This window comes from Bombina bombina, chromosome 4, assembly GCF_027579735.1.
Source record: "Bombina bombina isolate aBomBom1 chromosome 4, aBomBom1.pri, whole genome shotgun sequence".
NCBI classification, from domain to species: Eukaryota; Metazoa; Chordata; class Amphibia; order Anura; family Bombinatoridae; genus Bombina; species Bombina bombina.
This window is the reverse complement of record NC_069502.1, coordinates 649,154,482-649,169,245: the sequence shown is the minus strand read 5'-3', so window position 1 is coordinate 649,169,245 and position 14,764 is coordinate 649,154,482. Positions and strand designations below refer to the sequence as shown.

General features: G+C 35.6%; 1 protein-coding gene across 6 annotated transcripts in view; it reads right to left on the bottom strand.

The window, feature by feature from the left end:
* Nucleotides 1-5,482: 5,482 nt before the first annotated feature.
* Nucleotides 5,483-14,764, bottom strand: part of PTPRK (protein tyrosine phosphatase receptor type K) — an 865,926-nt gene continuing 856,644 nt past the window's right edge. For all 6 annotated transcript variants that reach the window (XM_053710702.1, XM_053710703.1, XM_053710705.1 and 3 more), the window contains 3 exons: nt 11,704-11,867; nt 10,745-10,880; nt 5,483-6,654 (listed from right to left, as the gene is read on the bottom strand). In XM_053710702.1, coding sequence (XP_053566677.1) covers nt 6,601-6,654; nt 10,745-10,880; nt 11,704-11,867 — 354 coding nt within the window. In that variant the 3' untranslated portion in view covers nt 5,483-6,600. The remainder of the gene's footprint in view (nt 6,655-10,744; nt 10,881-11,703; nt 11,868-14,764) is intronic.

Here is a 14,764-nt window from a genome sequence, read left to right as displayed (position 1 = left end):
TTATGCTTAACTGATAAATTAATTTCTTTCATGGTGGTAAGAATCAACGATCCATTACTCCTGCAAATTACTCTTCCCTATCACTAGGAGGAGGCAAAAATTCCTAAACCCCAAGAGCTCCATAAAACCCACAACCTCCCATGTACCCTCTTCAAAAGAAGCTTAATAAAACTTACAGGACTAAAGCACGCTAAGCAGAAACAAAAATAAAGCGGGAGACTAGTAGACTCCACATTCGAAGCCTGGATAGTGCTCAGCTAAATAGGAGATGGGCACAAAAACTAAGCTGCCTAAAGGAAGAATAGCACACCAAAACCCGACATGCACGTACTAGAGGCATAAGTGTGCTAACCTGACATTAGCAGAGCCAAAAGCCGAAGTGCAGGAAAAATCAATGCTCCTGAGGGCGTTGTAAAAGCCCTGACGTGCGTAATCTCAAGAGTTAAAGTGTCCTGCCCCAATACAAGCTGACCCAAAGGCCGACACGCAGTAAAAAATACAAACTAAACTCTGCGTGCCAAAATCCAACGCATGCAAAAAATTTAAAGGGGAATAAAAATATACAAATTCTGTCCCAAGGCTATATATATATATATATATATATATATATATATATATATATATAAAATGCACTATATTTATTAGGGAGAAGGTACCAAAAAACTACTTGACAATTTATTATTTGGGTGCAGACCCTGTAACACACATGAATTTACTTCAAGTACTTAGAGAGAAATATTGAAGAGGACACTGTAGTGTTCTCTCCAAAAAGGCAGGGATTTCAGCACTTCATAAAATTATAAAATAATGAAGTCATTGACACATTTGAAGAAATGTTATTAAATTTATTATGAGCAGGTGTTCAAAGCTTCTGCGTAACCAAACAACTTCTGGGTCCCCTAAACTAAAACCACACAAGCTTGAGTATTAATAAAATTTAATATAAGTGCAAACAAAAAAGCATACATTTCAATATACAATATGTACATTAAATGCATAGTTAAAGCTGGCCAGCTCACTGTGAGTAAAACACGATGCAAATAGTATCCTGAAATCGGGCTAATGAATTATTAAGCAACACCCCTACCAGCGGGTAGCCCTGTATAGCCACAGGAATCTGCTACTATGGATAATAATGGATAATGGGGATCCATGCAAAATAACTCAAAATACAAAAGTGGTAATGGCAACACCTCACTCAGGGGATAACCCAATCGAAATTGGAAACTTGTTACCTTGAGAATAACCAGAGGATCTATGCCAGTCACTTATATATATAAAAATGTAGTAAATAAACAGCAAATAATTACATGCTTCACATTTTACACTCTATGTTCAAAAAACAACACCCCCACCAGAGGGTAGCACCAATGTTACAAAAAGGTACCTGCTACCTTGGTACTACTTGGGGATCTATGTTTCTCTAATAATAGGTGTGTAATCACAGCATTTATAGAAACCACATATATAAAGCAAGCAAAATGAGCTATTAAAGAATTTAACGATAAGAAACTCTTCTATTCCGCTGCAGCCTTGTTCAAGCTGTAATGTGTGCAGTTTAATACGTTTCATTAATCCCAGACAGTACATTCCATTTTAGACTCTTACAAATGACTTCTGGCGCTTGAAATCCTCCTCCTTTTTAGGGTGATGTAAGTCCGGATGCGGTGCCTGCTTGCTGCTGTGGTTAAGAAGCTGTGTTTGCATCGAGCAATACAGTTAGGCAAAGAGAGCCAAAAATTTTTGGCGCTTACGGTCCTTGAGCTTCTATGGGGGTGAAAGAGCCGGTGTTTCTCCTTTGAGCTGGAGGAGAGATGGTTCAAGCTGTTTAGCTCAGCGTTGCGAGTTTTCTCCTTCCGGGTTCAAGGGTGATCAGTTGCTGCCTGTGACAGGTAATGGATGTCCGTGGATCGCATCAAAGAAGAACTGAAAGTAGAAAGAATGGGACAGGCGCAGCCTGACTCAAGTGAAATACAATTTATTTGAACAGTAAGTGCACAAGACAAGTGGCTACTTACAAACATAAGAACATTCAAAGCATGTGTTAAAACAATATCCAAGGTAAAGACTGCCGCAAAAGTTCACACTGTACTTGTTGAAAACACCTTCCAGGTGGTGTCAGTGAATGCAGTGTTAATGCAGATAGTCTTAGAATCTGGTGACAATGTCTCTACGCGTTTCGTCTGGGTTCGCCCAGACTTTGTCAAGAGTGATTCTGTTCTGTGCTCCAACCGGCTTATAAAGGAGCTGATACAGGTAAAGTTCATAGGTCAGCCTATAGAATGCCACCTGAGTTACAACCTGTTTTCCAATCCCTGACAGGATAACAAAGCTAAATGCTAAGATCAGATGTGTTGCAAATAAGTAAATACAAAATACATTGATAATAGAAATACATTGATAAAAAAAACATTGATAAAAACAACTATTAAAACAGTTTACAAATGTGCAATATTATGTAGATAAAAGCCTAAAAAATAGACATCATATGATAATGTTTCTGAATTGAATAACTCTATAGTCTAAAATGATAATACTTCACTGAAAGTTTCAAAGAGATGTCAGCATTGTGGAGTCAAATTTGATTGTTAAAGTTGTTAAATACAGAATCTAGTCTGTGAAAAAATATAGTTAAAAATTAATAAAAAATTAATAAAAAATAAATAATAAATATTTATTAGATATTTGATAAATTATTATTATTAGAATCAATTAATGGGGGTCACTAATTGGGGGGGGGGGGCTTTATTAAAATAATTACATAAATCTAATTCTAAATTTAAGCCAGCAGGATGCATAGCGTCCAGTTGGTATATCCAAAAGGATTCTCTGCGTCTTAGTGTCAGAAGTCTGTTAGGATATTTATTTGGCAGAATCCAGTCTATAACTTGGATTTTTAAACACTTGGGATCAGAGTTGTGATGTAATCTAAAATGTTCAGGTACACTATGTGTTTTTAGACCATTTTTAATGTTATTAATATGTTCATTAAATCTAGTACGTATGTTCCTTTTGGTTCTCCCTATGTAAATCATCTTACAGCTGCAGCTCAAAAGATACACTACAAATGTAGTGCTGCAGTTGCATTTATATTTTTGTTTAAAAGTTTTTGTGCCTCCTGAACTAGTAAAATGTGTGTTCTTGTCTATATATTTACACATCCCACATCTTGCTACCCCACATTTGTATGTGCCAGGTTTTTGTTGTAACCATTGTAGGGTAGTGGTACTTGTTTTTGGTTTCCCTATTTGGCGTAGCTTGGTGGGTGCTAGTATGTTTTTAAAATCAGTGTTTTTCCTAAACGTGACTAATGGTTTGTCTGATAAAATCCTTCCTAAAATGGGATCTGCTTTTAATACCCCCCAATGTTTGCTTAGTATGTTCTGGATCTCTTTGGAACCCTGATTGTAAGTTGTTACAAATCTAGCATTATCTTTTTTACCATGTTGTTTTTCTATTTTGCGTGGTTGTAATAATGTTTTCCTATCCATTAGTTGTACCCTTTCTTTAGCCTGTTGGATTGTGGCTGCTTCGTAGCCTTTTCCAAGAATCTGGCATCTAAGATATTTGCTTCATATTTAAAATCACTGTCCCTGGTACAGTTCCTTTTGATTCTCTGGTATTGACCCAGGGGTATGTTGGTTTTCCACCTGGGTAAATGACCACTTTTGGCGTTAAGGAAACCATTCTTGTCTGTAGGTTTGCGAAAATTCTTAACTGCCACCTTGTTATTTTCATCTGCAAATAATATTAAGTCTAGGAACTCAATCTGTTTTTTATCGATCTTAGATACAAATTTGAGATTGAAAGTATTGGAATTCATATGGTTTATGAATTCTTTACTCTTAACTTCACTGCCTTTCCATATTATAATTACATTGTCTATGTATCTGTAATAACAGATTAGATTATTAATGTATGGATTGTTGGACCAGATGTATTTATCTTCAAAGTTGTGCATATAAAGATTCGCATAAGATGGGGCGAAAGTCGTCCCCATCGCCGTTCCTTGTATCTGTTTGAAAAATTGCTCATTAAAAACAAAATAATTATGCGAAAGTATGAAGCTAATACTTTCTAGAATGAATTCTAAGTGTATCATGGACCTGATATCTCTATTTAGGGTCTCGTTTATTGCTTTTATGCCAAGATCATGTGGGATGCATGTGTATAATGAAGATACATCACATGCAATCCATAGGTAGTCACTTTCCCAATTCATTCCTTCAAAAATATTTATGGTGTGTATGGTATCTCTGAGATAAGCCCTAGTTTTTTGTACCACAGGTTGTAAATAGTGGTCTATGTAAATTGAAAGATTGTTGGTTAGAGAGCCAATTCCGGAGATAATTGGCCTGCCTGGCGGTGAAACTAAGGTTTTGTGAACCTTTGGCAGGTGGTAAAATGAGGGTATAGATGGGAAATTTTCGGATAAAAAGTTGAATTCATCATTGTTCAAGATATTATTGTTTTTTGCTTCTTTCAGGATGTTGTTCAACTCTTTTTTATACTTAAGAGTGGGATCAAAATTTAATTTTTTATATGTCATTTGCATTGAGTATCACTCAGAGGCTGGATCTCAGCTGTGCAAAATGATGTCATACGCCAACGGCCATTTCACCCCCCATGTGACCAAACGTCATTGGGGCTTCCTCAGGGCAATCTCCTTCTCTCTTGTATATATATATATATATATATATATATATATATATATATATATATTTGCCCAAACAAGGTTACAGAGTGTCATAAAAATATGATACCAATAGACGCTCCTCTACCAGTAAGCAACCAGTAGAAAGCCAAACCAGTACTGAAACCATATCAGCAGAGGTTATGGAATAGGAGTATATTGTAGATCCATAGGAGAAGGCAAAAAATAAGACTCTGCGACCACTATGGAAGGTTAGTGACAAAATGTCCCATGAGGTGAAAGAGCTACTAACGATAATCCATTTACAAACACTTTACTCAGAGGGGAAAACTGGCCTCAACATAGACTGAAAGGCCCTCTCACTGAAGACACATATGTACATCTTAATTCTTCCCCTTCCTTCAGCAGAGGCAAAGTAAAGGCTGTGGTACCTGTGAGGTGGGAGGGATTTTATAGAGCTCTTGTAGTTAGGGAATCTTTGCCTCCTCCTAGTGGTAGGGAAGAGTAATTCCAAGAAGTAATGGATCGTGGACACCTGTATAAAAGAAATCTGCATCTCACACTATAACACTTTAAGTGGAAACAGAACTGAAGATGGCATGAAGGGGGTGTTTCCAACATTTTGTAATCTATCTACATTAATAAGGCACATAGATTAATTTCAACTCTTGTTTTCCATTGTGTCACCATGTGGCTTTTTAACTATAAGTATGTAGTGTTTTAGTATGTAAGTATATACTGACATTTATACAGGATGTACAAATATGTACAGGAATGATGTGTTATAAGTTGCATATGGACGCAAAATAACTCATGGGACAAGCCACAAACCTAGAATCTGGTATTCATTTATTTAATTTTGCTTTACTCTGTGCCCAAAACGTACAAGTCTGTAAACATCAACATATACAGTTTGATAAATCATGCTAACCCACCGTCTTCATCTGAATTAATGTGTTGTATGCTTCCGATTAGTATTATCAGGGATCATTTGTAACAATTTTCCTATAACGCTGACAACGTTCCATGTCTACTTTATAATTAGCAAAGATTAGCTAATAAACTTGTGAAAAACGATACATAACTTTTTGGTCCTCTTTTTATGGATGGTCCAGAACCATACAAATTCACTTAGATTTCATTCACAAGTATGAGCACAATAAAACACCTTAGAACAATGTTCTTGAGTCAAAGCAGAAAACAAATCTCTTGTACTTACATTGAATACATACAAAAATAAACCGCCGTCAATCTCAGCAAAACCTTTCCTCAGGAAAAATGATTGTTTCTTCAGCCATTAAAAAGAAGGAATGTAAATAAGCAATAAATACAGAGTGTGCTTTCTCCATATTGACATATCTACAATTAACTCTTTGGCTTATGTTTTTTTTTGATTCTTTGAAAAGAATATAAATGATATAATCCAGCAATCATTGTACTTAAAACATAATAAGCCAGATAAAGATCTGTGACATTTGAAATGTAAACCAAATTCATTTACTATTAATCTGCACAGCTTTGTTCAGCAATTTAAACAAATTTTATTAAAAAAAGGAGATAAATGCCACATTGCAAAATATAGATCCATGCAACAGATTGGCTCTAAAATATGTCTTGTAAGACGGCTGCATATACAATTCACACAAATCTTCATCACGTAGAGATACAGTCCAATTCTTGCTTCCCATTGCATGATCATGTGGCACTACCCACCAATACTGTGTACAGTCATAGAAACAGCTCAAGTCCTGGTATGAAGATACAGAAATTCTTAAGAAAAATACTTGTTTTAGTTTTTATTTCCATTTTTTTTTTTATATGTTTGTTTTGTTTCTGTTTTGTAAAACATATAAGGTCCTGTGTAAAAATCCTCCTCTCCCTCGGCTGGAGTGATTATTGTTGGAGCAGTTAATACATATCTTGATATGCATTAAAGTTTGGCAAAACTATGACGACTCCAGGTATTCCAATGAGACATCGTAGCAGAAGCGATATTGTTCCTGCAAAAAAGAAAGAAGACCATTTTTAGAGTACGAACATTTAAATTCCATCATATATTATAAAGCACCAACATATCCTGATTGTAAATATACAAATGAAGATTAAAGTTGCCTTGTAATAAATTTTATTAATAACAGTTTCTACACCATGAAGGCCAAAATGAAAAATATCGTTACATATAAACAGAAAAGGCTTTGTACCATTGTTCTTCTTCTTTTATAGAGTACATTGTCAGATACAAGTCATACAGAGTAAGAAGATATATTTATACTGTTTAAAGGGATATTCCATCCAAAATTGTAAACCCGATGGGTGCATTTCAGTATTGAACAGAAGAAATTTTGTAATATACATGCATTAGCAAAAATGCTTCTAATAAAAGCTATAGCTGTTTCAAAAGTATATTTAAGTATGCACCGTGCACCAGCATTTTAAACACAACACTTGCTCAGAGAGCCTAAGGTGCTTGTACCATCTGGTAATGACTCCATTTGTTATTTGCCGACATAATATAAGCCCCACTGATGATCTGAGCAGCTGCATTATTTAAAATGTGGGTGCAGTGACAATAACTAGCTATGCTTTACGTGCATGTGAAGATAATTTTTTTAACACTAAACCAGTGATAACTTTTATTAGAAGCATTTTTACCAATACATGTATATTGCAAATATGTTTCTATTTAAAGATGTAATAAATCTATGTGCATTTAAATTTTGACTGGAATGTCCCTTTAAGATAGAGCACATTCATCTGAGAACTGAATGCTGAATATTTTATTGGCACCGAATGTTTCAATAAACAACCATCACAGACATGTAGCATCTTAACATTAAAGGGATACTAAACCCAGACGTTTTCTTTAAGATAGAGTTTGCAATTTTAATCAACTTTCTAATTTACTCCTATTATCAATTTTTCTTTGTTCTCTTTTTATTTAAAATGCAGGAATGTAAATCTTAGTAGCTGTCCCATTTTTGGTTCAGAACCTGGGTTATGCTTGCTTATTGGTGAATAAATGTAGCTACCAATAAGCAAGCGCTATCCAGGGTGCTGAACATAAAATGGGCCGGCACCTTAGCATTACATTCCTGATTTTAAAATAGAGATAGCAAGAGAGCAAAGAAAAATTGATAATAGGAGTAAATTAGAAAGGTACTTAAAATTGCATAGTCTATCTGAATCATGAAAGAAAAAATGTGGGTTTAGTTTCCCTTTAATTATTAATATAAATATATATATATATATATATATATATATATATATATATATCTCAGTTGTACATCTGTTGTTGGCTTCTAGACCTCTGTGTGTTTTATACACAAAAGACAATCATGTTGAAATAATTTATAAGTACTACGCCTGGATGCTAAAAATAAAATTTTGCCAATATGTTTATATAAATGCTCACACCATTTATGCTACAAGTTACAGCAATAGTTAAAAATAAATAAATGATTTAAACATAAAAATATAAAATCATATTATATACAAGAACTCATATTAAAAATATGATCTTTTACGGTAGTATAAAGTGTCTAAATAAACTTTACAAAATCTGAACAAAAAGTATTAATATACAATTATGTTGTCCAGCACATGAACATTTCTTGCCCGCTATACTTTTCCTTGATGTTTATTTGCAAGTTTTTTAGGACAATGTTGTTTTTTGGTGTAGGTACGTTTTATTGGAGATGCATTTGATTAAGCGAAATTGGGTATACGTACAGAAACTGCTTAAAGGGACACTGAACCCAATTTTTTTTCTTTCATGATTCAGATAGAGCATGCATTTTTAAGCAACTTTCTAATTTACTCCTATTATCAAATTTTCTTCGTTCTCTTGCTTTCTTTATTTGAAAAATAAGGCATCTAAGTTAAGGAGCCAGCCAATTTTTGGTTCAGTACCATGGATAGAACTTATTTATTGGTGCTGTCCAATCAGCAAAAAAAATGGTCCGGCTTCTAAACGTACATTCTTGCTTTTCAAATAAAGATAGCAAGAGAATGAAGAAAAATTGATAATAGGAGTAAATTATAAAGTTGCTTAAAATTGGATGGTCTATCTGAATCATGAAAGAAAAAAAATGGGTTCAGTGTCCCTTTAACACATACCATATACAGCTAACCTGGTTTGATCCGTACTACATTTTCCTCAGATGTTTGCCAGTTGTTAAATAAAGCTTACAGTAGAAATATAAATAGATAGATTGAACCAAATTAAAAAAAAAGCAATTACTCAAGCAAACATTATTCCTCATTAATTGCAGTGTTCATTAAATTTGTGTTTGTTCTCCATTATTTACATTAGTTGCCTTGGTTTTGTTACAATTCCCTAGCACTGTGCAAAAAAAAGAAACAACATGTTTATATGAAATAAAGCTTGATTAATCACAGTTTGTGTAACTGGTGACATTCTTAAATAACAAATAAGTGCAAGTTGGTCCAGCCAAATCCATGAACACAATTCTCATTTTATGTAGAAATCGATAGCGTCAGAAGGTAAAAACGTAATTTCATAACAGCAATACAATGAAATGTAAAACCTGCAGTTATTTTATTGCTGATAAGAACCTCCGATTCCCTTACCCATGTCTCCTTTAATTTCAGATGCAACAAAGTGCACAGGGAATGGCATCCACGTAAATCATTACTTAAGGAATGTAAATTTTGATGCTAAAGTGCCCGGTTTTTAAAATTTTTATTAAAAACAGGGGCACTTTAATTAATCGAAATTTACATTTCACTCCTGTAGTGAAAAAAAAACTTACTTTTTAATCTTGACAGCAGCTCCAGCTTCCTCCATCCGTTGCAAAGCCTCTTTCTAGGTCTAAAATGAGGAATCCGGCTTCCTCCAATCACGGCATTGAATCAGACACCGATTCCCCGGGGGGAAGCCATGATTGGAGGATGACCTATCCATCATTTCTGACATCGGAAATGGCTTGCAACGACCAGAGGAAGCTGGAGCTGCTGTCAAGATTAAAAGGTAAGTTTTTTTCACAACAGGAGTGAAATGTAAATTTTGATGAATTAAAGTGCCCCTGTTTTTAATTGAATTTATAAAAACCCGGACACTTTAGCATCAAAATTTACATTCACTTTAAACTTGAAGCACAATCTAAGTTATTAAATATCTAACACACATAATTTAATAGACTAAAAAGATCCAGTTAAGTCACAAATATCACTACTAACAATACATTATGATTGTACCTTACTGTGGTTTATCCTCATATATAACAGAACAATATAACAAGTAATATAACAAATTATGGATAAACATTTGATGTAAAGGGACAGGCAACCCCAAAATTTCCTTTAATGATTTGGAGAGAACATATCATTTTAAACAACTTTTCAATTTACTTCTATTATCAAATTTTCTTCATTTTCTTGTTATCCTTTGCTGAACTAACAGCTTTGCACTACTGGTAGCTAACTGAACACATCTTGTTAGCCAATCACAAGAGACAAATGTGTGCAGGCAGCAATTAGCAACAGCTCCCACTAGTGTAGGATATGTGCATATACTCTTTTTCAACAAGGGGTACCAAGAGAACGAAGCACATTTGAAAATAGAGGTTCATTTAAAAGTGTCAAAATTACATACAGTATATGAACCGTGCAAGTTTAATTTTTGACTTTCCTATCCCCGCAAGTTTAATTTTTTACTTTCCTATCCATGCAAGTTTAATTTTGACTTTTCTATCTCTTTAATGGATACATAAATTAAATTTTTCCTTTAACGGTTTTGTTTCTGTCAACAATTTACTAGTTTGCCTAAGTGATAAACGAGCACTAACATTTTATCAATAATACAAGTCTATTAAAAAACAACAACAAAAAAGATTCTTGAACAGCTTATCCAACTTTTGGCACAGAGTTTATTAAAACAAACAAAAATTACTAAATTACACTAAATTCAAAACCCACCACCTACAAGCATCCATAGCTATTACTTTACATAGAGAAGCTTATTTATCTCTCTCTTTTACCAACCACCAAAACACAGTATAATGCTGTAGTATAATGTAGTACAACACTAAATGAAAGTTATTTAACTGTATACTCTTAAGAACTACTTACTGGGGTTTCCACCATGTTAGGTTTACTGTTGCGAAGAGTTTTCACGGCATGGAAAACATCCACCACATTTTGCCTTTTGATCATTTCACACACAATATTGATGGCACAGAACATTCCGCTCCTTCCGCCACCATTTCTAAGAAAAAAGCATTCCTTTTGTTAGAATATAAACAAAACAGTACATTTTTACTTTTGTTACAAAACGTATAAAACCTTCAGCAGAAAACAATGGAATTATAATAAGAGAAGTATTTGATATAGAACAAAATTATTGCAGGCAGTTATTTGCCTTTTTGACTATGGACTCTTGTGAATTCACAAGTGGAACCTACAGAAGAGAGTTTCCAGAAAGAGCTCAGACCAGAACTCACATATGGCATGAGATTTATGACACTGTCTTCTGTGAGAGGTCTACACATACCCTGATTTTAACAAGGTTCTCTTGTTTGTGCATTATATTTTGAATTAAAATGGTATAATTTTCTATCACTTTAATATTGCACTTCTGGCATGGATTTGTGTATAAACGATTACTGACAAATCCAGACAATTTAGGTATTATTACATTTAACTGTAACTGGTAAAACTAGTTATTTTAACAGTCCAATAAGATACGTCCCATAGGTTTATTTGCAAAGAAAGCAGATTAAGACCCAAGCTGCAGTTTAAACAAACAAGTTTGATCTAAACCAAGATACAAAGACAGATATACAGTCTAGAAGTGTAAACTTTGAACAAATCTACACTTATTGGAAAAGAGGACACAGCTACTTAAACATAGCAGCAGGAACCAAGGAAAGGATCGATAGACAAATGCAAAGCCACACATTTTAACTTTTAATGATGTATCAATTTCTCTTTGCAGTGTAAATAAACAAACTTGGTCAATAAAAAACATTCATTAGCAGAACCGGCATGACACAGTGACAATAAATGATCTCTTTTAGTGGGTGACTTACAGGCAGTGAATAATTGTACGGCCTTCCCCCTCATCGCATTCTTCTTGCCATTTCTCCACTTGGAGAATCAATTTCAAGAAAGATCTTTTGGAGCTTGGCACCTCTCTGTGGGACGCCCATCCTAAGTACTGGAACTGTTGCACCATCAGGTATCCTTCTTGTGGCTGCCAGGATAAAATCAGTTTAGTGAATAAAAAAAAACCCCTGTGAATTCCTTCTTTCAAACACAAATAAATTGTATAATACTAAATAATATTAGTCTTTAAATTTACAATCATTGATTATAATGTGCTAAAACATTTAGCATACACAGGTGTACAAATGATTGATGAAACATAAAACAAAACCACAATAGAGGTTTAAAGTATCACACAATTCAGTAAGTGCAGCTACTGTTTCAAGCAGTGAGAGTAACAAGGAAAGGGTGAGCGTGCAGCAGGTTTCCGATTACCATCTTCAACAGAGCAATTACTTTTGGCCTTTCAGAATGGCTATGAGTAAATGTGTAGGATGCTTGGCATGGTTTAAATGGACATGAAGATTAAGCTTTCATGATTGAGGTTCACACTACAATTTAAACATTTACTTATTATCAAATTTACGTCTTTCTCTTTTGTATCCTTTGTTGAAACTTAGCTCCTTGCCATGGCAGCTTACCTAGGTAGGCTGAAGTGTGCATGTGACTTGAGCACTATATGTGTTACAAACATTGTTGCAAACTCTAAGTGTAGGGCTCCATTTGACAAGCAGGGGAGGCACTTGCAACCACAAGCTAAAAAGCAGCTGATTTTAGACAGAGGTGGCAGAGTTCATTGATCCCAGACTGGATCCAGGTCTGCACAAGCAATTGATTGTGCAATGTTAAACACCGGCAATGCAAGCTGCCTTTACAAGCCCTAAACGCAGATGTCATGTACATAACTCATGACTTTTCAGAGAGGGTTGCAAAAAAAACACAACAATGTATGCTTACCTGATAAATTTATTTATTTCCGGATAATGGTCCACGGAATCATCAATTACTAGTGGGACTATCACTCCTGGCCAGCAGGAGGAGGCAAAGAGCACCACAGCAAAGCTGCTATATATGTCACTTCCCTTACCCATAACCTCCAGTCATTCAGCCGAAGGGAAAATGAAAAAAGAAGATAACACAAAGGTGTAGAGGTGCCAGAGGTTTTAGTTAAAAATAACTGTCTTAAAATAAAGGGTGGGCCGTGGACTCACCATATCCAGAAATAAATTTATCAGGTAAGCATAAATTATGTTTTCTTTCCTAAGATATGGTGAGTCCACAGAATCATCAATTACTAGTGGGAACCAATACCCAAGCTAGAGGATACAGATGATTAGGGAGGGACAAGACAGGTAACCTAAACAGAAGGCACCACTGCATGAAGAACCTTTCTCCCAAAAGAAGCCTCAGCTAAGACAAAAATATAAAATTTGGAAAATTTGGAAAAAGTATGCAGAGAGGACCAAGTTGCAGCCTTGCAAATCTGTTCTACAGAAACTTCCTTCTTGAAAGACCAACAAGAAGGGACAGCCCTAGTGAAATGAGCTGGAATTCTATCAGGAGGCTGCTGTCCAGCAGTCTCATAAACCAAACGCATTATACTACTCAACCAAAGAGAAAGCAGTAGCTGAAGATTTCTGACCTTTATGTTTCCCAGAGAAACAAACCGCAAACTGGCAACAATCCTTAGTCGCCTGTAGATAGAAAAAAAGCATTCCTTATAAGAAGAAAGATAAGGACACAGAGAAGGAACAACAATTTTAATATATCTATCCGAAACCACTTAGGAAGAAAATCTAACTAGTACGAATAACTGCCTTAACTGCATGAAAGTTAAGATAAGGCAAATTACACTACAAAACTGAGAAATCCGAGACTCTCCAAGCAGAAAAGATAGCAATGAGAAAAAAAACCTCCCAAGATATCTTAATATCTATGGTAAGTAAAGGCTCAAACAGAGCCTACTGCTAAACTTTTAAGAACAAGGGTAAAACCCTAAGGGGGAGCAACCAACTTAAACACAGGCCTGATGTAGACCAGTGCCTGACAAAAATATTGCACATCTGGCATGTCCACCAGATGCTTATGTAACAAAAAAGACCATGCAGAAAACTGACCCTTCAGGGTACTGACTGACAAACCCTTCTCCAGACCACCCTGGAGAAAGGAAAAAAAATTCAGAACCCCCCCCCCCCCCGCCTAGACAAAACTAAGTGTCCAATCTTCAAGCAGTCAGCTTCAGAGATTTAGATGAAGGAAAAGACCAAGAATCAGAAGTCATTCCTCAGAGGTAGTCTCCAAGGTGGAGAGACGACATTTCCACTAGGTCTGCATACCAGATCCTGCGAGGCCACACAGTGGCTAATAAAATCACTGCCGCTCTCACCTGAAAACATGAGTAATGACTTGTGGAAAGAGAACAAACAGAGGAAAAAGGTATGCAAGACTGAAAACCAAGAAAAACTCAGAACATCTATCAGGACGGTCTGCTTATCACATGATCATAAACCGTATCTTCGAAACTTGGCGTCCTGTCGAAACATCCACAGAAGCCAACTCCTGAAACCCCCTATGTGAGGGTCTTTCTAGAGAACACTTCCGGATGGAAATGCTCACTACCCAGGATGAATTATCAGTCTGTTTAGAAGTCTGACTCCAAATTGTCCACCCCTGGAAAGTGGATGACCGACAGCAAATGTGAGCTTCCTCACACTGAACAATCCAAGTCACCTCCTACATGGCTAAGGAACCCCTAGTTCCTCCCAAATGGCTGATATAAACCCTTGAGGTGATATTGTCCAACTGGAACCAAGCTAGGGACGACTGAGGTCAAGTCATCAGAGCATTGAGAATTACTCTCAACTCCAAGATGTTTAAAGAGGAGAGCAGACACTTCCAAGTCCATAATCCTTAAACAAGACCCAGACTGCTTACCCAGCCCAGCAGGCTGGCATCCATGATTACATCACCCAGGAATATCTCCAGAAGCCCGGAAATAGATACTCCTGAAAAAATACTACGGAAGAAAGTCTCTTGTCATCTGAT